Source organism: Hippocampus guttulatus, chromosome 2 (assembly GCF_054856545.1).
Source record: "Hippocampus guttulatus isolate MCC_2025c chromosome 2, RoL_Hgut_1.0, whole genome shotgun sequence".
Taxonomy (NCBI): Eukaryota; Metazoa; Chordata; class Actinopteri; order Syngnathiformes; family Syngnathidae; genus Hippocampus; species Hippocampus guttulatus.
In genome coordinates, this window is record NC_141262.1 from 32,091,698 (window position 1) to 32,118,168 (window position 26,471).

The window sequence follows — 26,471 nt, forward strand, 5'->3', positions numbered from 1 at the left end:
ACACAACCCAATAAACAAAAAGCTGCAACGCAAGACATATGAAATAACAAAATAACCGCCACATTTTGTGTTCTTCAAGTCAAGTATCAAGTTCAACCTTATTGTCAAATGAGCTGTAACATACAGCACAGATGTAATTTCCTCCCTCTTAAACAGACAACAGACAACAAGAGGAGCCGCTGCGGGTGCCCGCGCCGTCATCAAAAGAACACTTAACATAAAATGACAAAATAATACAACACAACACATAAAACAGACAGTCGTGCCATCTTAACCACTTTTCCTCCATTCACTTTGTTATTATAATAATAATAATAATAGATGAAAGTGGAGCGAATCAAAGTGTCCAGTGAATCAAAGACGTCATGCTAGAATGTGCACACGTCTGCTACAAGCTAAGCTTGAAAGCAACAAGAAACTGTAGCATCCATTAACATTCTTCCCATTCTATTTTAGTTGTTCAGATCGTTTTTTTTTTTTTTGACAACCAATCATTGGATTGCCGTAAGTGTAGCTCCGCCGATTAAACACACACACACACACACACACACACACACACACAAATGATTTAATTTCTATTTTATTTATTTTCGTAACCCACTTAGAAGCTGTGGATTTTGAGCAGATTGGGTTACTTTTACCCAAGGTTGGGTTCATTATTTTGACACAGCAGACAGGGTGGAAGATTGGATTTTGGCAGACTGAAAAGCTGAAGCTAGTCGCCATTTTTATATCTTGTGTCGCGAAGATGAAGAAAATTTCATGTGAAATGCTTCGAAAATGTTGCTGGTGGCACCTGGTGTAAAAATTGTGCCACATCAAGTCACTTGCATGATACAGTTATACTGTATACAGTGAGTACAATAGATGAAGCGTACTGCAGTGTCATTTTTCTAAAACTCATACAAAAGAGAAAAATGCTTACTCAAAATTATAGCATTTTTTCCTAATCTTCCTCCTTAATTCTTTGTGCGCTGCTGACATCACAACCAGCCTCATACAGTATTGTGGAGGAGCTGACTAATACTGACAGGGGAAAGTTGCTTTTTCTTCTAAGAAAATTAGGACAATCAAATTAGTATTATTTTGAAACACAACTTGAGTGATAGCCTGGTAACCCATTCCTTGGTAGCTTTAACTCATCAGTAAGGTTAGTTACCCCCGATTGGATCAAAATCCCAACCATACGTGCCGCGTCACATACTCAATAAAATGCGTTGGGTATAAATGACCCAGCATTGTCTCTGTCCATTTTGGGTTACTTACATTTCAGTGCTTTTAAAAGTGTGTGACTGGTTCGAATCCCAATGGGGAAGTTATTTAATAAATCGCTCAAATTAGCAGTTTTCTTTGTCGTTTTTGTTTTTATCATATCACTGAACAAAATGTGTCCAGCATTTTTTGCACCCGTTTGTGTGAGTCTGCGCTTGTGTAATTAGTTGGGAGTGAGCACAGTGTTATGTTCACCCTTCGGTAGCGTTTGCACGTTTTTTAGCACTGTGTTGTCTTTCAGGGAAATATTATTGTCACATCCACAATCACATTTTCCGCAGCCCTTTTCAAGTCCTTAATTGCAATTGCCCTGGATGCATGAGAAACTGAGGACTTCTGTTATCAAGCGAATTCACTCCAACTTAATTCTGAAAATATGAATATGCATAAAATATAAATATTGAAAAAAAAATTACAGAGACCGATGTGAGAAGCTGATCCAGCAGGACGAGTGGCATCTTCTCTTTAATGTTTCACGGCGGCTTCAATGCGGCTTTGCCATTTGTGTTCACACTTTGAAGCACACTGCACATCTCGACGGCGAGCTGATGTAACCCCCCCCCCAGGGCACTTAGGAGCTATCTGCTCCTGACAGCATCCCCTCTTCAGGGCAGGTCCCAAAGTTGGTATAAGCGCGGGGGGGAGAAGCGCTATATGCGGATCCCAAGAAAGAGCCATACAATAGAGGGTATAATGTGTCGTTTATGAAAAAGAAAATAGCTCAAAAAGATGCAATCATCTTTGACATTTAGTGTTCTTTGCGCTTGCCCTCGGCAGTGCAGAAAAAAAAAAGGTTAGCGTAGTCTAAATGAAGTATAAGGAATATTTTCCTTTTCTTGAATCAGCCCAAAGTGCCTGCAGGATAGCGTGTGTCCATCTAAGCTAGCAATCCGGCGAGCCAGTCATCTCAAGTGATGCATCAGAAAATGTAACATCCCTGTAGCGCTACTGTGTGTCCTGATTATGGAACGGGAATGAGGGCGCCGCAACTGTGTGTGTTTGACCAGTGAACTGGAGATGGGATGCTTGGTTCCCTCCGGCAGCGAAGGGGGAGGAGGAGGTAGAAGAGCAGTTAGCTACAGCAGACGAGAAAATGCGATTAGAGGCGAAGGAATGGGTAAGAGGATGACGTATCTTGGTGTCGTTAGATCTCTCCGTACCCACGCAGGCTTTCGCCCTGACGTCATTCAGGCACATGCTTGTCCGAGTAATTTGCTATTATTGAAATTCAAGGTGACACTCGAGGAATCATCGGATTAGACGAAACACTGTGTGATTTTTTCCGAGCTGTGGGGACAGTTTCAGCCTGTGTGTTTTCCCTCCACGGGCAACCCTTATTCATTTTTATTTAATCACCATGAGGGATGAGATTCATGCAAGAGCAGCCACTTTCTCCCCCGAGAGTGCAAGCAGCATTTTTTTTTTAAATGCAAGAGTCCAGTAACAGTCTGCTTTGCTGATGGAGTAGACCGATATTTTGGAGGGAGACCGTGTGAGAAGAGATGAGCGAAAGGCACTCAGGTGGGGAGAGAGAAAGAGAGCGACAGAGAGAGACTTAGTGGCACACTTGAAGAGATGGTTTGCTGCAGGGCAGGAGCAGATGGTTGAGGCAAAAGACGGTCAACAAAAGGAGAGGTCAGGATAAAGGCTGGGGAAAGAGGTGAGGAGAAAGAGGTGATGGAACGTTAAGGACTTTGCGGAGGCAAACACATAAATACAGTTTTACGCCCCCCTTGGCGCCAGCCAGCCAGGAATTTCCATATGTAAGAACTAATGTTCAAGTCGGTCCATTAACTTGAGGCTTACTCCAGTTATTTAGAAGCAAGTGGTGCTTCAGTGTACTTTTCATTTTATAGCAAACTTGAAATCCCTCCCTGGTGGGCAAATATGTAACGGCTTATTGCCTTGGTGAATATTTTTCTCATTATTAATCAGTTGTTAGCGCTGCTTTCCCACTCTATATGGGAGTATTAGTGTGAAGAAAAATGTCACAGCTTGTTACACATTTTTCATATCACATCAAATATACATAGATGTTTAGAAATTTAAAACACTACAGCTCTGAAGAATACCTAGCCATTGTAAACGCCGAGTTTGGAGAAATACTGCGTTATACCTTTTGACAGACCGTTTGCAAGGAAAGTTATTTTGGGTGAAAGGACCAATTGCTTCAAAGTGGATTTTACCACATCACACCAAAAACATTTGTTTGTTTGTTTGTTTGTTTGTTTATTGAACATAAAACATATATACAGTAATAATTTGACAGAAAATAAGGTAGATAAAAAAAGTAAAAAGAAAGAAATCAATCTTCATTCAACACAGTTATTATGTTCAAGGGAGTAGGAAGAAGTAAAAAACTTATCTAGTCCTACCCCGTCATGTGATTGTATCTAATAAATCATTTTTATATCAATCAGAAAAGAAAAAAGTAAGAAGAAAGAAGTCTCCATTAAGGCTCATACTTTACCCTTAACCGTGATATTTTTACAACTTTTGGTTTGTATCGGGATTATATACTTCCACACCCTGACACTCTTGTGTCAATTTTCTCTTAAATTCATAATGGATATTTATATACCTTTCTCTATTTATCAACTTAGTTCTGATTTATCGTTATATTTAATGTTTTGAATTTATCATTTTAACTCTGATTGATGTAGGTTGTTTGTACTATTTTTTTGAATTTGTTTTTGAACTCAGCAAGCGATTTACTCATTTTCAGGTCCGTTTCGAGATTATTCCACAGATTAACACCTTTGATAGATACACTTCTTTGCTCTGCCAAGCACAAAAACAAGTACATTACTTATCACTGTCCTCTTAAACCAGTTGGGTCGAGAGTAACCCAAACTGGGAGAACTCCCTGCTGGGTCCACAAGAAGCTGAGCCCATGTATGCTGGGTTATTGATACCCAGCACGTTGGGTTGAGGATTTGAGCCAGCATGTTGGGTCAGTACTTTGATCCAACCAGGGGTAGACGCAACCCACCCCTTTTCGGTGGGTGGGCTATCCTCCCTGACCGAAATGTGAACCTCCATGCTTGTGTCCAATATCAGAGGGGTTACTCACTTAGGCATCTAGCCACCACCAAAATAATCACTCCACCCTTAGTAAAAGTAATCCAATCTGCTGGTCGCCAACTGCTATGTGGATTTTGAACTATGCCAAGGGGCGGTTTCTCGTGTTAATTTCTAATAGCTATATGACTAATTTGATCTTTTCATATGAATTCACAGTCGCTGATGATGTAGTGGTACACTAATCTGACTGGTGAGCGGGCAGGGTGCAATGGTTTCCACTCGGTTATCGTGTGAATGTAGATGTAAATGGTTGCTTGTCTCTATAAGTGCCCTGCTGCTGACTGGCGACCAGTTCATCGTGCAGTCCGCCTTTCAGCCAAAGTTAGCTGGGATGGGCTCCAGCACCTTGCGTGACCCTGTTCAGGATAAGCGATGTTGAAATTGGATGGATGGATTTTCATTTCCCTTTGATATCATGAACAGTTCAAACTAAAAAATCCATCACTTAAAGAATTCCACCACTAATGTGCAACACACAAATGAAACTTTTGTATTTTGTATTTTGCTGTTTTAGAAGAACAAGTGCACTTGACTCACAGACTTCACACAGCAAGTGGTTATGTACAATTGTGAGCTTGCTCCTCACATTTATTATCGTTACAACAGAGCCTACGTTTGTCTCCAAAAGGGCTAAGAGGACCTGCATCTTATTTACAATTTACATAATGATCTCCCTGCTCTTTACGCAAGTGTTTGGTTCGAGCTGCCTGGTTAAAGTAATGGTCTTTTCTGACAAGAAGGCATATTGCTTAAGGCTTAGTGATCAACAGCATTGCTAGTCTCCCTCGAGGGCTCTCCAAAGACTTTTAATGCCGTCTGCGGGATGAAGGCACCTGTGAAGCCCCAGCGTGTGTTGGAGCTTGTTGGTGGATATGAGTTAGAAAACGAAAGGTTTGTGCACACGCCAGCTTCATTGAAAATCAATGACACGCCTTCCATTAATTGTATGTCGTGCTACTCTAACAGTGGTTGAAGTCCATTTATAGCAGCGGTGAAGGCTTCTATCGCTATACGTCACAAATGATGTTTAGGTGGAGGGCGTGGCAGTTTAGCATAGTTCATGTCGACAAAGCAGGTGTGCAGTGCAGCTGTTTGCTACTGATTATTTTGGTCATCGATTATGAATAAATAAACTGGTGAATTGGGTTGAAGATGGATGAGCATTATATGCCCTCATTTAAACGAATGGCCCATTTGTAATAGTTAAAAAAAAGTAGTTCACTGGCTTCAAGTGGGGAGAACACAATTTGCATTACTTGTGTACTTACTGCATGTAATGGAGTTAGAACTTCCCTAAAACTTTTTATTTATTTATTTTCATCAATGTGTTTTCATGATTTGTCTGATCGGGGTTGGAAGGGGCGGTCTCTCGGTGTCCATCCACATCATCCAACTTAAATGTACTACATGCCATGTGAACCGCACCGCTCTCTGTGCTGAATTTAAAGTGAATGAGGCGAGCTGCTCCGATTGAGAGAAAGTCACCTGCGTTCAATCCCACAATGACGCAAACACCCCCTATTACCTGCAGCTGTCGAGGGAAAAAAAACCCTCCCCCCTATGCGCACGGTTAGATTTCACTTTGTGCTAGATTTGCCCTGGGCCCAAAAATTGGCCCCACAATGTGTGAATGTGTACAGTACTCAAAAATCATGTGGCCTTGAAGGAAAACCAAGACTTTTGTGTTCATCATTTTCAAAAGTGACATCACACACATTTTCAACAGCTAAAATAGGCAGTATTTTAGGATTCAACTAAATCTGAGCAGTGCAACTAGCTAGTGTGTATGTGTGTGCACACACGCGCCCTCAAAACTGAAGTGCTCATTTCACACTCCCTTAAAACCTTCCCAGAGTGTGAGCACATCTCTGAACATTGTTCGCCACACTATTGCTCATGGGATCACAAACCCTTCCACTACAATAAGACTGTGACACTGAAAAGCGGGTGCAGTGCCATAACACATCCAGAATCTGTTATTGAAGATCAGCCTCACTCAAAGCTGAACCTAATAAGCAGAGGACAGCTGGATCGGGGCGGAAAGGGATGCCGCCAGACTCGGTCCCTGAGGACATGTTCTGTGTCAGAACTGGCCTAAATTAAGAGGGAGCTGAGGAAACCGCTGGCTCCCATTCACTGGAGAAGGTAACAGCAGCTATTTGTGACAATACTGCTGTCCAGCTGTTGATTCACTTACAGTAGTTGCGCTTCTGCCGGTGTTGCTGAAGGTGTCGCACCTTGGGCGAGCTGTCTGCAGCGGGACAGATAGGCGGGGAAGGGAATTCGAGAGGATGAGGCAAATCCTGCCACTAACTAGTTCTCTCATTCACAAGTCATTGCGCTCAAGAGCTCAATATGTGAGCTGGGTCGTCTTTTGAGTATCAGTGCGTCGCGTGTTGACACTCAGACACAACAACGCTTAATATCATTCAAAGAAGTGTTGCAATTAGTACTGAAGGATTTTTAAAAAGCAATTTAATGGCAATTATTGGTGATGGGTCCAGCGACACCGATGCGTTGACGCATGCGTCGGGCTCACAGAGCAATCCACGTGTCGGTGCATGTGCTGCTTCATTACATCACGTGATTGACACGTGAACTGCACGGGCGCAGTCTAGACTGCATCGGCTGCGTCGACACAGTCCAGACTGCTTGGCACAGTCCAGGCTGCGCCACTCAGTCCAGGGTGCGTCGACTCAGTGCAGGGGGCGTTGACGCAGCAAAAGCCCGCCACACAGTGTTTATAAGGAAGTGCGTCTGGCGACACGATGCCGACTGCCGAAACAAGCCAGACCTCACCCTCGCTCGAATAAAAATATATATTTGGGCAATACGGAAAACACACTGATTATCAGACAAAACGTGTCCGTCTGACTTCGAGCGTCGTGTCGGCTGTCATATAATAGACTATTATTAAATGAGAAGTGCTTTATGAACGTTTGTACTGTACGTCATACTCCAGTTGATTGAGAGGACCCGCCTATAAGGGAGAGTTCCAGAAAGTGACTGCGAGTGAGCACCCCGCATGTTTGATTTTGATGACTCTGCCACATTGTTATTAAAAGTCACATAAAACGTAAACCTTGTCTGCTGACCATCATTACATCGGCTAGGCTAGCTTAGCTGTTGTCGTAGTTCAAAGCTTAATATGTGGCGTGGGTTGGGTCGGCGCCGCGAGTACGTGCTCGCGCTCACACCAGAGAGCAGCAGACAATCGACTGCTGAGACGCGCTTCACTCGAGTGACGTTGCTACAGTACGTGCATATTATGGAGCAGCTTCCGGACAAATACAAATTGTCCGCCGTGTAGAGCCATTTTGATCTCCTTTTGGAGAATAAGGTATTTATTAAAATCTCCTTGTCTCACTAAGTGCCTCTCGGATTTTTGACATGTCTTATTCCATTGTGTGTGTGTTCTCCACAACAGGGGAAATAGCATACATTAAACGCAACAGACTGAAATTTAAAACACTGGAGTATCTTATTTTTCTAAATCAAAATTTGTGAAGACAAAGCCCACAAGAATCCTCATTCACATGATTTTCACATTATTGAAACACATTGAATGATACAATATGAATGCATGGATGTGAATGATATTGTCAAGGGTCAAGGTCATATTTATTGTCAAATATGCTTTGTGTATGACATGCAGCATAGATGAAATTTCTTCCTCTCAATCCTCAGTGCATATATGCATGCAGACATGCTGTGCATTAAACACACACAGCTAAGAAAGGATAGCAGCTACACTGTATAAAAAGACATGTAATCTGAACAGTATAGACAATATAAACAATATAAACACCATAAACAACAACATAAACAATGACACTTGTGGTTATTGTGGGTAGAGTGAGGTAGTGCATTGTATACACTTCATCATCAAATCAGTCTGTTCAGTCTGTCAAGTGGGTTGGCTGCAGGGATTTTGAAGGTCCAGCAGGTGGCAGTGGTCAGCGACACAGTATCAGCAATGTATCAACACAGTGTGTCATTGTGTCGACACGCCTCATGAGGCCTCATATAATTGCCAATTATATTCCTCAATATCATGATTGTGCATTGAGATGCACTCATCTTATCAAGGTCCGAAGCCATGCATTTGTCAAGTTTTGCAGGGAGGCAGGAGGAGCAGGGTGGACTGACCAAGATGTAGTTAACAAAAATAAATAAATACAGACAGGGCTACACTGTAAAAAAAAACCCCACTGAAGTACTCAAAGTCCTGAAAAGCACAAGGAACCAAAATAGCAAAACACCTGTGACAGAAAACAAAACGTGACAGGAGCAAACAGACACTCACACTCACAATGACCCAACAAAGACTGAAAGAACTCAGGGAACTAAATACAAGCAAAGTGACGAGACAATGAGAAACACCTGGACAAGACACAAAGGGTTGAGGGAGCTGATTGGTTAAACACAAGGGACTCAGATGGCGAGAACAGGTGGCGACAAAAAGGGCACATGAGGGAACAAAACCAAATGCAATCCAAACAAATACAGAACAGTATTATTGTTCTTTTTTTTTTTAATCTGTATTTACTTAATATGTATCACAATGAACATGATCAGATTTATTATACATAAATGATTTGGTCTTAGCTATAATAAAGACAAATGAACCGTGAATTAATTTATCTACTTTAACTATGGAGGTACTAATTTACTGAACAAGAGGGGGATGTAGATACAAGTGCTCAAAGTTGAAATCATGAAAACTTTTTTTTTCCTCTGTAGAAACAATAAATATTGTACAATGTGTGGACAAAATGCTACTTTGTCACCATTCAATCTAAATGTGTCGGGTCCCAACTGAATTTGGAGAGCAATTTCAGTGTTTCTTTTATGGAAATGCTCAGGTAGCGGCGACACTAAAAACAATGGACAGAAATAATCATAGATTGAAGTATTTGAGTCAGATAATCTGACCCATAGTGCAGCTCAAGATGTCCTCTCCGCACTTACCTCATCCACACAATCACTCAGAAGCTGAGAACTTTATTGATTCCCTAAGTAGTCTTATCTGTCCACGTTTTGGGGAGGTTGAGTTCTATGACATTTTGCAATCGAAAAACCTCCTGAAATGAACCTTTTTTTTTTGCGATTTCAAAATTGCATTCTAATACATTACCAGGAAACCCGCGGAGCCTTAAAAAGTCTTAAAAACCATTGAATCAATTAATCCAAAAACAAGGCCGTTGGCATTAAAATAGCTGAAATCAGTATTTCAAAAAAATGTTCACAGTGGGTTTTATGACTATAAATGGTCTCAAGTCACAAAAGAAGTTATTATTCTGATCAAAAAAAATTGTGAATGACTCTTGTGGTAACATCACACAGTCTCAACAGAGGAACCACATCATTGTTTACAAAGTTGAGACAGGACACTTTTTGAAGGTCATCTTAAATTTGATTTTGAATAGAATTAAAAGTATTTCATTTAAACTGCGGGAACCCTAATTGCAGTGTTGATTTGAATTTGATTCATTGTTCAGTCTTAATTGCAATGCAGGCAGAAAACGCAAGAGCGCTGAGATGCACCGATTCCCATTTCGGCTGACTCATCTCAGTCAAAAAAAGCAATTTTTATACCGATTGCCGTTGGAAGTGCAACTTGAATGGATAAAGGTGGCACTATCAGGCACCGATGTTTAAACCAATCGTTTAATGTGACCACGATGTAACGATCCTTTCCCAACATCCGACCGTTGCGGTGAAATATTCAAAGTGTTTACAGCTGCGACGGATGCTTCATTACCCAGTGGAAGCACTTGAGAGTAAATCAGAGTAAGCGAGCAGCAATTGGTGAGAGGTTAGGAAAGCACACCTGTAGCTAGAAATGTGAGGATGAGGACCAGATTTCAGAAGTAATGGAAACTTCTCTGCCTGACGGTTGTGCACATTCATCACCCGCTGGAGTGCATGATGACTGCACAGGAAAACATTGATGTGTCACCATGCACATGTTCACACCCTTGAGGAGTTATGGGTTCGTTACAGTGAAAACAGATCAAAGGTTGCAGCGAATGCGGCACACAAGGTCATTAACGAATTGGAGTTCTGCACTCCCTCGAGGCAAAAAAAATAAAATAAAATTACAAAAAGACTGTAGAAGGCTGCAGAAAGAGTAGCAGGGGGCGGCAGGGAGTTTCTTGCGCATGGGGGAGCTGTGCTTTCTTCTCTTCCCTTTGACTGCCACAATCTACTGTGCAAGAACAATTCAAACTGGAATTTAAAGTTGGCCTACTGTTTTTTTTTTGGGGGGGGGGGCGGTTTCAGGACCGTCGTAAGAAAAATGTTTTGGTAACGCACCGACCCTCTATCAAAAATGGTGGGTGGCTGAGGGGTCCTTCCTGGCTAGTTGGTAACATACAGTAGACGATGTTCACATTTTCTGTCTTTCATGAAATGTTTCATCGGGAAAATACCGGTGAGCATAATATACCCCGTCGACAAACGTTGCCAGGTGGCCCTTCATAACGATAAATTTCACTGGTCAACAGCAAATTTTAATCAGAGATGGCTTTAAATGTCCTTAAACGTATTTTTGACACTTATAAAATGTCAATTTTTTCCGGATTTTGATATATATATATATATACATACAGTATATGTAATGTATATATAATTATTTTTTTAAGTTAGACCGACAAAAGCTTGCGCATTACAGATTTTACCATGCATTGTAATTTATAGCTAGCTATGATGTATCAGAAAAAAAAAAGCTCTTGCTGAACCTAACCTTTAATTCATCAACTCAACTCAACTCAACTGTATTTATAGAGCACTTTCAGACAGCCATCGTCGCATACAAAGTGCTGTACATGGAGCAACTAACATATACATCATCATCGTCATATTATGTGATTGTGATGAAAGTATTAGTATTATTTTCAAAACCTGATGTGCTAGGAAAAAAATGTAAAAATCAGCGACAAATATAAATAAATACAAAATCCCTGAACCCTGCGTTTCCACTTGTGAATACTGTACAATTCAAGCAACATAAATGGATTGCATTTTTTTTGTTGTGTTTACTTTTAACAATCAGCATCTATTTTTATCAACTCTACTAAATATCAGTATTGCATCTCTGCTTTTTGCAGATGATGTGGTACTGTTGGCTCCTTCAATCAGGGCTCTCCAACTCTCACTGGAGCGTTTCGCAGCTGAGTGTGAAGCGGTTGGGATGAAGATCAGCACCTCCAAATCTGAAACCATGGTCCTCAAAAGGGTGGAGTGCCCTCTCCACCCTGGAGGAGTTTAAGTATATTGGGGTCTCGTTCACAACTGAGGGCAGGAGGGAGCGCGAGATCGACAGGCGGATCGGTGCAGCGTCTGCTGTGATGCAGACGTTGTATCAGTCTGTCGTGGTAAAGAAGGAGCTGAGCCAAAGGGCGAAGCTCTCAATTTACCGGTCGATCTACGTCCCAACCCTCAGCTATGGTCACGAGCTGTAGGTCGTGACCGAAAGAACGAGATCCCGGATACAAGCGGCTGAAATTAGTTTTCCCCGCAGGGTGTCCGGGCTCTCCCTTAGAGATAAGGTGAGAAGCTCAGTCATCCGGGAGGGGCTCAGAGTAGAGCCGCTTCTCCTCCACATCAAGAGGAGCCAGATGAGGTGGCTCGGGCATCTAATTAGGATGCCTCCTGGACGCCTCCCTGGTCAAGTGTTCCGGGCATGTCCCACTGGCAGGAGACCCTGGGGACGACCCAGGACACGCTGGAGAGACTATGTCACCCAGCTGGCCTGGGAACGCCTCGGGATCCGCCAGGAAGAGCTCAAAGAAGTGGCTGGGGAGAGGGAAGTCTGGGCTTCCCTCCTAGAGCTGCTGCCCCCGCGAACCGACCCCGGATAAGTGGTGGAAAATGGATGGATCGATGGATGGACTAAATATTTGTCTGTTGAGGGTGAATTTGTCATTTTTCTATTGCTGTTAGTCACATACACACTACTTTCATGAGAGAAGGTGTGGACAAAAATGAGTCAGGAACTGTTTTTGCTTTTGTTAAAAGATGTGATGTATTATGCTTGGCATTTTCTTCCTGAATAATTCATGAATCGTAATGGAAAAATTCGGACATGCAGAAATTGTTTTTCTGTCATATGGAAATTGTGATCCAAATTAGAATGATTTGACTTTGGGAGGGCTCTGCACTCACCAGAGTGACATTCGACTTTCTTATGTCCTGTTGTGTTTAAAACATTTTTCAAAGGTTGTTTCAAAAAAGTGGATTTTTTTTTTCTCCTGAAAAAAAAGTATAGCAGTTTAACTTTAGAATGGTTTCTGTTATAGTCATAAAAGGATCAAATTTTTTTTGGGCTGTAGACTTTTTGTTTTTTTTGTTATTTTTACAGAACTGACCTAAGAAAAATCTCAGACGCAAGTACTACACAATTTAATAATACAAGATCTTAACTTTAAAAGCAATAAAGTGTTCCAGAAAAATCAGAAGACGAATATGCGCAGAAAGATTCGGCCTATCTGAGTAACACGATCTGTTAATGTGTATTAGCCAGAATCCGCTGTCAAGGCGTATCAAGTGTATGGAGGAGCACTAGCAATCACATCAAGCTTTAATTGGCTATTAGTGGAGATTCAAATGACCCAATCAATCGTTTCGTGCCTAAAGTGATGAGGCGAAAGTTTTTAAATGTGCATACGCTCATTTTATCGACACAAGCCTGAACCTTCTCGTGCCCCGGCACCTCTCGGCTCTCTTGCAGTTTGTTCTCAGTTTTCCCGCGGAGTGTACGCCATCTTCGGATTCTACGACAAAAAGTCCATGAACACCTTGACGTCATTCTGCGGAGCTCTGCACACCTCCTTCGTGACACCCAGTTACCCCACCGACAACGAGGTGCAGTTCGTCATCCAGATGCGTCCTGCGCTCCGAGGAGCAGTCCTCAGTCTGATCTCGCATTACAAGTGGCAGAAGTTTGTCTACCTCTACGACACAGACCGAGGTAAGAGCCGTGAAATACACTGCACCCCCCCCACAAAAAAAAAAGATGTGTATGTGTATATACTGTATATATATATATATAGACAGTATATATATTGAATATATATACTGTATGTATGTATATACTGTATATAGACTGAATATATATATATATATATATATATATACACACACACACAAACCCCTAAAGGCAAACCGGCTCGTCGCTGTGGTCGTTACACCCTTGACATTTGACTTGACATCTTGGCGACATCCACTGCTGAGCAAATGTATTAGCCAACGTGTCATCATAAAAAAAACAAACAAAAAAAAAACAAGAAGAGACCATCCAGCCTCTTCAAGTGCTTTAATGTGGCATCTTTCTCCAGATGTTTTCCTATCTAGAACAGGAAAGAGGAATTTCAAACTAAATGTCAGAATTCAAGATATTTTTATTGAATAAAAGAATGAACACTAAAGCACTGAAAGACATCTTTCTGTTCAGGAATACAAATGAGTAACTCAATTTGACATTTTCCTTCACACTAATTGTGAGAATTCATGCATAACTAATAATTTCTCATTTACACTTCCAAAATAATTTCAGTTCAAGAATTTCTGCATACCGGTGTATCATTTTGATATTTAGCATGGCTTGTTGATTTAGGGGCTACCGCTTAAATTGAGTGGTGGTCTTAAATTGCATTTTTACAAAATAAAATCAATGACAGAAGCGGATCATTCATCAAATAGTTTTTGTTCACTCTGTGCAGCCTGGCACCAAACCAGCAGCGGTCTGTGACTGGGTGGTTGCCAACCCCTGATCTAATACATTTGTTTGTAAAAATAATTATTCGGGCCACAGAAAAGGTCTCACTGGCTCGTTGGATAGAATGTTATAATTGAGAACTCAGATGAAAGCTCAGTACAACAGTCGTAGATGGATGTAACATTCCTCCGGATGGCTAAATGGCGCAACCGCACGTTGTCACGGTGACAGGACGAATGGCCCAGCCAGAGTGTATCAGGAAACCAGTCTTTTGGGGGTACATTCGGATAAAATGTATACCGGGTGGCAGAATATGGACTGCTGCCGGAGCCCCGCTTGTGACGGTGAACAGTGACAAGACACGGTAAATGTTACAGTGGCTCAGAAGGGTAAGCAGAGGATCGACCGTAATACTCTCTAAGAGCCTTGTAATGCCTGAAGTGATAACACAGCACTGTACGGTAGTGCCACGTTATGTAAATCAGTACAAATAAATCAGCAGCTTGTATTAACACATAGCACTTGAAGAAATGGTGTCTCATGAGCAATAATCTTTTGGTACTTGGAACAGTTGGCTGGTTTGTGTCAGTTAATCTTCTGTTTAATCATGTTGATAGTGGCTCGTCTGTCTTGGGAAATGAGGTATGTCACATCTGCCGCTAAAATGTTTTCCTTTCCCAAATCGCAGGCGCCGCCTGCTTGAGGCTGCCGTGCTTTGTGCTGCGTCAATAAGGGCTTTGTGTTGTTCTCGGATTGAATTGCCTTGTTGACAATAGACTCCGGTTTAATGCAGCAGTGCTTTATGTTTAGGACGGTCTGTCAACACGCTCGAGTGGTCATTTCGGGGGGGTTTCCAATGTCAAACGAGAAAGGGTGCTCATTATCTCGCAACGGAATAATGATCCTCCTCCTACTGAAACTTCCGCACCTGTGCCTGAGGGAGGGACCTGTTCCTCCGATGACAGGCTCAGCTATTTGATGTCTTTGGCTTCGATGGGAAACAAAAATGACTTCACCCGATAGTGTGGCAGCCTCTCCTTCACACATTGATTGACGTGGATTTGAGATGTTGACTTGCCCGTTAATGGGAGGTTCTAATCAACAGATAAGCTTCAAGCATCCCGATTTTTCTTTGGCCCTTTCTGTCTTTTCACCCCATCAGCCCCGTCCCTCTTCCTCTCGCTTTGAGGCAGGATATGAAGTCTGTCTTTGGGTCTTCTCAGCTGAAGGCCTTAATCCACTGCACAGCCTGCAGATAATGTGTGGTTAATTAGGGTCACTCTGACTCGAACACTCATCGGCTCTTCCCCGCGGATGCGAGCAACCCACACGTCCTTCAGCACGGCCGCCCCTGCTGAGCTGCCGCCGCCATCCCTCCATTCCGCCGCCTTCACTGTGTGTCTGAAGGCAGGCTCGGATGGTGAGATGGGGGGGCGAGGAGGCTGGAAAACAAAAGCGGAGGAGGTGGTGGAATGAGTGTGACACTTAGTAGAAAGAAAGTGGAGAGACCAGAGGGCATCAGGGAGAGGGCAGCGCGAGAGGAGGGGAAACAAAACACAGAGTCAGTCCGGCAATTAAGGCAACAGCAGGCCTGCCTGATTCTCAGCCTGTTACCGGTGTCCAGACTGTTCCCTGTGTACAGTGCGGAGCCCTCCGTGCCAGAAGCCGTGCCAAGTCACTTTTACCTCGATCCTGACTGCCAGCGGTGTAAGACGATCCCTTATTAGTAGGAGGACATTGGCCCCGGGTGGGGATTAAAGTATTTTATTGATGCACTCCATCCGGCTCTTTGGGGGGCTCCGACACTTGGCTCATCAAGCAGACAGATGTGTCAGAGAGCCTCCACCTCCTCGTATCACCAAGTGCAGCTCCCCTGCTAATATGGACACACACAATACAATACAATACATGCTGATTTATATAGCGCTTTCACAACAGCGGCAGCTGTAACAAAGCGCTTAACAAAACAGTTAACATAAAGTAAAATAATAAACACAACACATACACAAACACGGACAGTCGTGCAGTCCTAACCACTTTTCCGTCACACGCTTTGTTGTTTGAAGCAGTTTGAGATGAAAGAGGACAGAATCAAAGTGTCCTTTAACCAGTGGATCAGAGACGTCATGCTCAAAATGTGCACACGTCGGCTACAAGCTAAGTTTCAAAGTCAACAAGAAGCTGTAGCATCCATTGACGAAAAAAGAGATTGGTTCACTTCTCCTGTCCCATGGAAATCCATTTCAATTCCAAGCGGCGACTCTCGGTTCCAAATACGCATCGGCGCTCTGCGCCAACGCTCCTCTCTCCTCATCCTCAACTTCAACAGCCATCCATCCAGCCGCACCAACGCCGACTGTCCAACAGTGCCGACATCTCCACTGAACAAAACGGGGTTGTAACATTACAGGCGCAAAAACCACAAGCGCCCCAGGTCTGTCCAGCACCGACAGTCAATGGCGCCGACATTTCTCCCAAACAAAATCTGTGCTGGTGCAGGCGTGCTGCCGAGAAGGCGCAACCACCAAGCACAGATACTTCTCCTTTGACGAATGTCGTGGCCAAAAAAACGCTGAAAACAGTCCATATCAGGTCCACACGATGAAACAACAAACAACATGTGACAAAACAAAAGACAAAAACAACAAAAAAGCTAGGCTCTTGAAGAGCACTTGCCGAAGGCTGCCTACTCGGGCGCCATCTTATATTTATATGTGGAAATTTTTAAAATCATGTATTGTATTATATTTACACACACGCTTCTGTCTGAACTAGGAGAAAGTGGTGCAAACTAATCGGGATCGGGTCCGTTAAATCAAGGTGGGAGCTTAAACTGATTGGAACTCAAAGTTGCTTCAGTGGAAGCTCGGTGGCCAACCTCATTTGTTCAGAACTTCCATCATAAAACTTACAACCAAAAGCTGCTGGAGATTTTGAATTTTTTGCTATTCGCTGTGCATATGAATCCTTCTCTCACCTGACATTGGCCTTCTCTTCCCTGTTTAGAATTAGCACCAAATAAGGAAAAGAAAGACATACATTTGCACGTTTGCCGATGTCTCGCCTGACATGTTGCATGATGACGGTTCAGCCGAAAACATTTTTATAATTTCGTTTTTTGTCGCCGCGTCATGCAGTGGAGAACTTTGCTGTCCCCTGCTCATCAACAGAAACACGAGAGGAATACTTGGAAAATCCTATTCATATGATTGATTGCAGTGCTACTCCTCTCCAACTGCAGCCACAATTATAAACACACCTAAAAGAACATTCTAAGAGATGCGGCGAAATTAAAGAGGATGTTGGAAAAATGATCATTGTGAGTCATTAATACATCACAAAATGTGTCGGGTTGTTCTCATTTTATATCAAGCATCGTAAATTTACACTTATGTGCAACACAAAATCCTATGCTCCAACGTATCATTTGTGCAATTTTAGTAAAAGCCTTGATCAATAATGGAAGAAACTTTTTGATTATTCTCTCAGTTCTGCAATTATATGGAGAAAACAGGAGCAATAATAAATAACATTCACTCATTCGGTCCCACCGAAAGGTTTTATTGAATCAATAGCGGAGATTAATTACAGCCATGCTATTCATTTGTTGCCGCTGCTATTTGGCCGGCGGAAAAAGGCTATTAGGCTTTAGTGTGGCACACTCACATCCACAGAGTGAAGGCTTGTGTGCGCAGGCTGAGTTGTGCTCGTGGCAAATAGAGGTAAATTTGTGCCCCAAATGCCAAGATCAGACTGCTGTCTGAAAGCAGACGCCGTAATGAAGCAGGCGCACTAGACGCAAATTGAAGCTCTGTAGGACTGGTTTTACCGTCTTAATGGGGACGATGCTTCTATGGTGATTGACAGGATGTGTGTGTGTGTGTGTGTGTGTGTGTGTGTGTGTGTGTGTGTGTGTGTGTGTGTGTGTGTGTGTGTGTGCGTGCGCGCAGACTAAAATTCAAGATCCTAATAAATATTACCGCTAATATTTTGTCCAGTGTTGTTGTTGTTGTTGTTGTTGTTTATTGAACATAAAACATATACAGTAATAATTTGACAGAAAATAAGGTAGATAAAATAGTAAAAAGAAAGAAATCAGTCTTCATTCAACACAGTTATTATGTTCAAGGGAGTAGGAAGAAGTAAAAAACTTATCTAGTCCTACCCCGATATGTGTTTATATCTAATAAATCATTTTTATATCAATCAGAAAAGAAAAAAGTGAGAAGAAAGAAGTCTCCATTAAGGCTCATACTTTACCCTTAACCGTGATATTTTTACAACTTTTGGTTTCTATCGGGATTATATACATCCACACCCTGGCACTCTTGTGTCAATTTTCTCTTGTATTCATAATGGATATTTCAATACCTTTCTCTATTTATCAACTTAGTTCTGATTTATCATTATATTTAATGTTTAGAATTTATCATTTTAACTCTGATTGATGTAGGTTGTTTGTACTATTTTTTTAATTTGTTTTTGAACTCAGCAAGCAATTTACTCATTTTCAGGTCCGTTTCGAAATTATTCCACAGATTAACACCTTTGATAGATACACTTCTTTGCTTGATGTTTGTTCTTGTTTTGAGTTTTTTGAATAAGTTGGTACCTCTTAAATCATAGCTGCTTTCTCGAATTTCGAAATAACGTCTGAATGTTTTGGCAGAGCAGGTTATTGTCTGCTTTGTACATTAATTGGGCGATTTTAATGTCAACCAGGTCATAAAATTTCATCGTATTTAATTTGATAAAAAGTGGATTTGTGGGTTCCGTATATTTTGATCTATTAATAATTCTAATTGCTTTTTTTTGTAGTTTTAGAATAGGGAGTGTGTTTGTTTTGCAGGCATTTCCCCATATTTCCACACAGTAGGTCATATATGGTAATAATAATGAAGTGTATAATGTGTACAAAGATCTCTTATTTAGCACTTCCTTGGTTTTGTAGAGGATCCCTACGGTTTTGGCTATTTTTCTTTTTACGTTATCGATATGTGGCTTCCAACATAGTTTTGAGTCTATTACTAATCCGAGAAACTTGGTTTCATACGCTCTTTCTATCTCAATTGAGTTTACCATAATTTTAGCTTGGTGTTTGATTGGTCTTGTGCCAAAAACAATTAACTTCGATTTTTTCAGGTTAAGTGACAATTTATTTCTGTCGAACCAGTTTTTTAATTTGTTTAATTCGTTTTCTACGGTTGTCAGGAGCTGTTTCAGATTTATTCCAGAACAGTAGAAAGTTGTATCATCAGCAAATAGGACACATTTAAATTGTTTTGAGTCCTTGCAGATATCATTTATATATAAGATGAATAGTTTTGGACCAAGCACTGACCCCTGAGGAACTCCATGAGTGATTTTCAGTTGATTCGTTTTTTTATTGTTGAGCTGCACGCACTGATATCTGTTTTCTAAATAACTTTTTATCCATTTATAAGCTACACCTCTAATGCCATATCTTTCTAGTTTTTTCAATAATATACTGTGATCTATTGTGTCAAAAGCTTTTTTTAGATGTAGGAAAACCCCAACAGTAAATTCTTTGTTGTCTATATTAGTGGCTATTGCTTCCACAAACTCCATAACTGCCATTGAGGTGGTCCGTTTTTCCCTGAAGCCATATTGATTCTCACTTAACAGCGCATGCTTTTGTATAAAGCTATCAAGCCTGCGAGAAAATAGTTTTTCTAATATTTTTGAAAATTGTGGTAGTAGTGATATTGGTCTATAATTTGTAAACAGATGTCTTTCTCTACTTTTATAGATTGGAATAACTTTAGCAATTTTCATTTTTGATGGAAAGATACCAGCTTTGAATGACAGGTTGCATATGTGCGTGAAAGGTCGCACTACATATTCTATAATCTGCTTTATTATTGTCATGTCAATATTAAAGCAATCAGTTGACTTTTTATTTTAAAAAGTTTTTATAATATTTGATACTTCTTCTTGTTTTACAGCAGTAAGGAACATCGTGGAGGAGTTTTTTTCTACGTATCTATCTATTTCAAACAAGTTTGTTGGATCAGGAATTTGTTTTGCTAGGTTACTGCCGATGTTGACAAAATACTCATTAAATTCAGTTGCTATTTCTGCAGTTTTTTCCAAAATAGTATTTTTGCCTTTGATAAAATACTCTGGATAATCCATTTTTTTAGGACTATTTCTGATTACTTGGTTAAGTATTTTCCATATTTCCTGTGTGTTACTTTTATTCTGCTCTAATAGTGCATGATAATGATCTCTTTTACTGGTTCTTATAATATTTACTAGTTTATTTTTATAGGTCTTATATTTTTTTCTGCTTCTTCAGTTCTCAATTTTAAAAACAATTTATGTAAATTGTTTTTCTTTTTACATGCGTTTTCTATGCCTTTCGTTATCCATGGCTTACTTGGCTCTTTATACTTTTTGGAGACTTTAGTTAATGGAAAATGTTTATCATATAAAGAGATTATGGTAGACTGAAATACTTCAAACGCTGTATTTGGGTCTTTGTTTGAGTAGACCTCGGTCCAGTTTTGTTTTTCTTGGTCTTGCTTAAAAGCATTGATGGGTTCTTAGTCTTATTTCTGTTATGTGAGTTGTTGACTTAGCTTTTCTATCAAAATAATTATGAAAAACTGCAAAGACAGGTAGGTGGTCACTTATGTCATTAATGAGAAGTCCACTTTCCATTTTATGATCAATCTTATTTATAAATATGTTATCTATTAATGTGGCCGTGTCAACTGTTATTCTGCTAGGTTTCAGGATTACTGGGAAAAAGCTGTTGCTGTACATAGTATTTATGAAGTCAGTTGTTTTTTTGTGTCCATTTGGGTTTAATAAATCAATGTTAAAGTCACCACATATTATTCGTGTTTTCTTATCGTTGTAGTAACTGAGCATATCTGTTAGTTTTTTATTGAATGTGTCAATACATGATCCTGGTGTCCTATAGATGCAACTTATGATGATATTTGATGCCTTTTTATTATGTATTTCAATGGTTAGACATTCCATTAGGTTTTCTATTGTGTTTGTCAATCTCTCGATTTTACTGCATTTAAGTGCTTTGTCTACATATATTGCAACCCCCCCCCTCCTTTTTTGTTTTCCCTATTAGTTGCAAACATTTCATAACCTTCTATTTCCATTTCAGTTGTTTTATCTTCATCAAGCCAAGTTTCTGATATGGCAATTATTTTAAATTTATTGAATTTAGTCAGGTATTCTTTGATTTTTGTGAAGTTTTTATAGAGACTTCTACTGTTTAAGTGTATTACTGAAAGTGCATTTTCCAATTTTATATTAGTGTTGAATTGTTCATCCAGGTAATAGTCAGAGTTTGTTACCCTTTGTTTGTTCTTGAAGAAGTTATTGTCTGGGTCCAAATTGTTCTCGGGATCGGATGGCTTATAGTCAATATCTTCAAAGGGTTGGAAGTCCATGTTTTTGGGATGTGAATTTCCCGCTCCCATGCGGTCGTCGCTGGCTCCCTCGCGGTCGTCGTTGGTTCCCTCGCTGTTGTCGCTCGCTCTCTCGCCGTCATCACTGGCTCCCTCGCGGTTGCTGGCTGGACGTCTCCTGGATCCCTCGTGGTCGCTGGCTCCCTTGCGGTCGTCGCCGACTCCCTCACGCTCGCTGGCTGGCTGCCTCCCGGCTCTCTCACGCGCGCTGGCTGGTTGTCTCCCGGCTCCCTCAGGCTCGCTGTCTCCCGGCTCCCTCGCGGTCGCTGGCTCCCCTGCAGTCGTCGCTGGTTTCCTCTCGGTCGTCTCTGGCTCCCTTGCGGTCGTCGCTGGCTCCCTCGCGGTGGTCGCTGGCTGGTTGTCTTCCAGCTTCCTCGCGGTCGCTGGCTTCCCTGCAGTCGTCGCTGGCTTCCTCGCGGTCATCACTGGCTCCCTCACGGTCGGTCGTAGCTGGCTCCCTCGCGGTCAGTCGGTCTTGAAAAAGTTATTGTCCGGGTCCAAGTTGTTCCCAGGGTCAAATGTCTTTTGGTCGGTAGGGTTGGAAGTCATCAAAGGGTTGGAAGGGTCATCAAAGGGTTCGAAGTCCATGTTTTTTGGTATGTGAATTTCCTGCTTCAGTAGGGTCAGAGTTTTTATCGTCGGGTGGTGAACAATTCTCAGTATGCTGCTTGATGGTGTTGAACTCGAGCCTGTTGTGTTGGAGTACTGGTGCGGGGGTGGACGATAAGTTTGTCATGTCTTAAGTAGGCAGTTTCCCCTCTGTCACATGCAGCTTTTAATTTTGGGAGGAGCTCTTTTCTTTTTTGTCGTACGGCATCTGTAAAGTCTTCGTTGATGTAGATGTTGGAGCCTTTTAAGTATTTAGCTTTTTGTAGGATCCTTGATCTGTCCTTGTATTTTAGAAATTTCACCACAACTGGCCTCGGTCGAGGTCTTCCAGGTTCTTGTCTTCCTGTGCGGTGAGCTCTCTCCACCTCAATTTGCCCCTGTATCAGCAGCTTCTCAGGATTTTTTGAACTTTTTCCTCTGTTTCAGTCCACGTTTCTCCCGGTTTTTCCTCAATTCCATCAATTACCAAGTTGTTTCTTCTTGACTGTCCTTCCAAGTAGTCCATCTTGTCTGTTAATACAAGCATGCCGTCACATATTTTGTAGAATTCTGTTTGCATGTCTTTGGAATGGCCAGTTTGACAGATTAGATTTTTTTTTTAATGTTGTCTACCTCTTTTTGGGTAAAGTTGATGCTGGTTTTTATTTCTTGGACTTCCCTGGTAAAAGTGTCAAGTCGTGAATGTGTTGAGTCTATTATCATCTTGACAAATCCTTTGAAATTTTCCAGTTGTTGTTGCAAGAGCGCTGTAAAAAGCTCTTTTTGTTGCTGGAGTAATTCGTTTACTTGAGTGAGGGTCAGGAAGTCCTCATCCTGCTTTGTGTCTTGCTTCTGTTTGGGTGGCATTTTGTCGGGTCTCGTTGCTAGCCGGTTGTATGCTAGTTTGTGACGTGTCCAGTGGGCTTGCTGCTGGGTGTTTCTAACGTGGCAAGTGGGTTTGTCGGCTCCCTCACGCTCGCTGGCGTTCGGCTGTCTGGTCTCTGGTGGTGGGTTCCAGCTGCGTAGCGACTGTTCGCAGTTAGCTTCCGTGCTAACGTCCACGGTTAGCTTCCGTGCTAACGAGCTAGCGTTTCGTCCAACCCCCTCTTAACGTCGCCAATTTCTACACACGCGCTGCCACCATGTTTCGCTCTGTTCTGTACTTTCAAATGTGGGAAAGCTTCACACGAGAGAAATGTTGACTTTGCTGTTGCTGCTCCTTCTTTCCGCTCGGCAATGCGTAGCAACTCACACTTTAGCATGAGTGTTCCAAAAAATAAAGCAAATCCTGTCTTTTCTCTTGCTTTTAACCGTCCTTTCCAATTTCCCCTGAAAACACGGACACTGGCAAGGTTGAAGCTGCATTTTGTGGGGGTGGTCAGGTATGCACAATTGCTAGGTCTGTGCTGCAGGGACAGATAATCACAGGCATTATTGTCTCTCCTGGGCACATTCAAACCCTGATTCAGCAATCTTAGCCCAACTTGATTTATGAGTCACATTCTGTTTCTTGTGCTCTGCCCGCTATCCTTATACGATGATGTTTTTTGGTGTATGAGCTGCATCTCATAATGACTCCAGCACTATACCCGGAGTGATCTTCATGATCCTTGAGTTTGGCTTGTCGGGAATTTTCACCAATACCGCCAACAACCAAACTGTGATCCCTCAAAGCGGGGGACTGCACCGAGAATGTTAAAATTGACTTCATTCTGCAACCGTGTGACAGTTAAGACTGTGACAATGTTACTTAAACTTTACGTTTAATCCTAACCCTAACTGTTATACAGGTTTTGTGATGGTGACAATTGGGAAAAATCATTTCCAAATCCAAAGGGACTGTATGCTGATGAGCAAACTGGAACTGATTATTTCGCAGTTGCAGTCAAACAGTTGCCTAACCTCATAAGCCCACCATGCCTGGTCATCACGACTCAGTTCTGGTCGAACCGTTACTGTTATTGTGGCAATTCTTTTGGAGAAAGTTTGAACAAATGAATTCAATGAGCTCAGTTGAGGTCAATTGCTGTCTTCATTCATTGTTTCATGACTGTGGGTAGTATATCTCAAGATTTTCGAGAAGCATTCTCCTATTTGGTGCAAACATTCACTGGGACTTGAGAAAGACATGGTTTGACTTTGACAACCAGATATAAAGGTTGCCGTGGCCTCATAAAGCACATTTTTGGCCATCTGTCCAGAATGCAGCCAAAGCTACTCATGGTAAAATCACAGGCTCACTATCAAAATCACATCGTCATACCCGTGATAAAAACCTGGACACGGTGGGCAATATTGGCCATTATGCAAGAGCAAACACGAGAGACCGAAAGCAAGAGAGAGAGAGAGAGAGAGAGAGAGATAGAGAGAGTGCAGCACGGATGTGAGTAACAGCCTCTTTTACATGTTTTGATACAAGAGAGTACTAAATGAGTTGACAGGAAACTTCAAACATGTATTGAGCAACAATATACATGCTTCATTGGACTTTGCCATGGCAACAAATGTGCTCCAAACCTGCTTGACAACAGAACAATAGAAAGGTGAGACACCCCCAAGCAGAACATGGCGCGTCGGCAGGGAACATACTGAAATTCCTGGTCAACAGGGAGCCCAAACATAGTGTAACTGTCAGTCTTTGGTCTCAGCAGCCTCGTCCCTCCATGGCCCGTCATGGATTCTATTTTCGACTCTGAGAAAAGTTAGTAGCACTTGAATACAAAAGAAATCCCAGAGCTCACTGTCGTTCCGTGCCATGGCCGCTGTGAACATAGTGTCAACATACCCTAATCCTACTTCTGTGCTTGTCAGGGAGATGAAACTATGTGAAGACAAAAAGACTGAATCTCCTCTCAAAATAAGCTGGAATAGCTGTCAATATTATTACTGAAGGACCAGTACCTGTATGCTGTGCTTCTTTTTCAGTGGCTTCCTTGCACCACGCCCCTGGAGAGACAATAGTCTGTCTATTCCTCCGCCCGTACAGTTAGAAAGGAAATGGTCCTGTGTTCCCACCAAACATGGAGGCGTTTAATTTACGTCCATCATTTAACGGCTCGACAGGTGAACCTGCACTTGAAACAGTGTTCAATGTCATGAGCTCATTACAGCGCTGGGAAGTTGAGTGTTCTTTCAAGAGAAATCTGCAGGATGAAAACTGTATGGCTAGATTTCAGTGCAGAAATATCCCTGAGGTACTTGTTTCATTCCCTCTGTCAATATTTCCAATGACCCCGCACTGCAGCGAGTCCATTCACGCAAACCTAGTCGGAACAATAAAGGGGTGTATTGATCAGAGGAGGCTTAGGAACACCATGAAAAAAAATATATATATATTACGGGCCAGTTACTCCGTCATTTTGCAACTCAATGTTTTAAACAAACCTTAAGTGGATTTGAAGGTAGTTGGACTCAAATGAAATTTTTTCGACAACATTAATTAATACGCATCGTATGCACTTTTGTACAATTCCAATTGTTGTTAACTTTCACTAAATTAAAATGGAACTGAAAAGTACTGACATCAACATATAACGTATTTATTTTCTGTTTGGTGTGTTAAGGTTGATATTTATGCTTCGTGTGCAGTTAAAATTGCCTCCTGTTTTCTTGCGTATTCTATATCTCGAGTGCAACTCTGTCAAAAATGACATGTTTTGACATGACACTCTACGCATGTCAAAACTCTGTTTTTTGATTCTGAAGTCGTCCCTTTCATGGCAAAGAAAATTAGAGAGTAGAAGAAATGTGATTTAACGTTAAAGGACATAATGCATAAATTGTGTTCTGCCAACAGCTTCACTCATTATGATGCTTATGTATTCATGTAGAGCGGTGTTTTTCAAACCCTGTGCCGCGAGACATTGCCAGGTGTGCTGCGGGAAAATATCCAATTTGTATGCCTGTGCGGTCTATCGCCCAGAAAGTAATCGTGTAGTACCCTCCCATACCGCGAGGGAGAAGCAACAGCTAGCCAATTGCCTTGTGTTTAGATGAGAGACAAGCGAATTTGTGACACATGAATGCAGGATGATGGTGAAACAATCTTTATGAAAGATGACAAAATACTTTTTTCTTTGTGTTCATTTGATTCCCATTCAAGTTATAACGTCATTCGTCAATGTAAAAACGGTTATAGTAACAATATAATACGTTAATTGTTAAAGTAAGGGGGGTTTTTTTGTTTTGTTTTTTCTCCACATTTTCAGCTAGTAGTGTGCCGCGAGATTTTCTCAATGAAAGAAGTGTGCCTTGGCTGAAAAAAGTTTGAAAAACAATGATGTATAGCATTTGTATAATATTTTTTCCCCCCAAAATCATGCTCTTGGACTGTATGTTCGTTCTTTGAA

The 26,471-nt window shown here is 41.6% G+C and overlaps 1 protein-coding gene across 5 annotated transcripts in view; it reads left to right on the forward strand.

The window, feature by feature from the left end:
- Positions 1-26,471, forward strand: part of LOC147209608 (glutamate receptor 3-like) — a 130,265-nt gene that overhangs the window by 27,949 nt on the left and 75,845 nt on the right. For all 5 annotated transcript variants that reach the window (XR_015100263.1, XM_086105724.1, XM_086105725.1 and 2 more), the window contains exon 3: positions 13,091-13,330. Coding sequence is in view for 4 of the 5 variants with exons in the window: in XM_086105724.1 (XP_085961850.1) it covers positions 13,091-13,330 (240 nt within the window). In the remaining variant the exon portion in view is untranslated. The remainder of the gene's footprint in view (positions 1-13,090; positions 13,331-26,471) is intronic.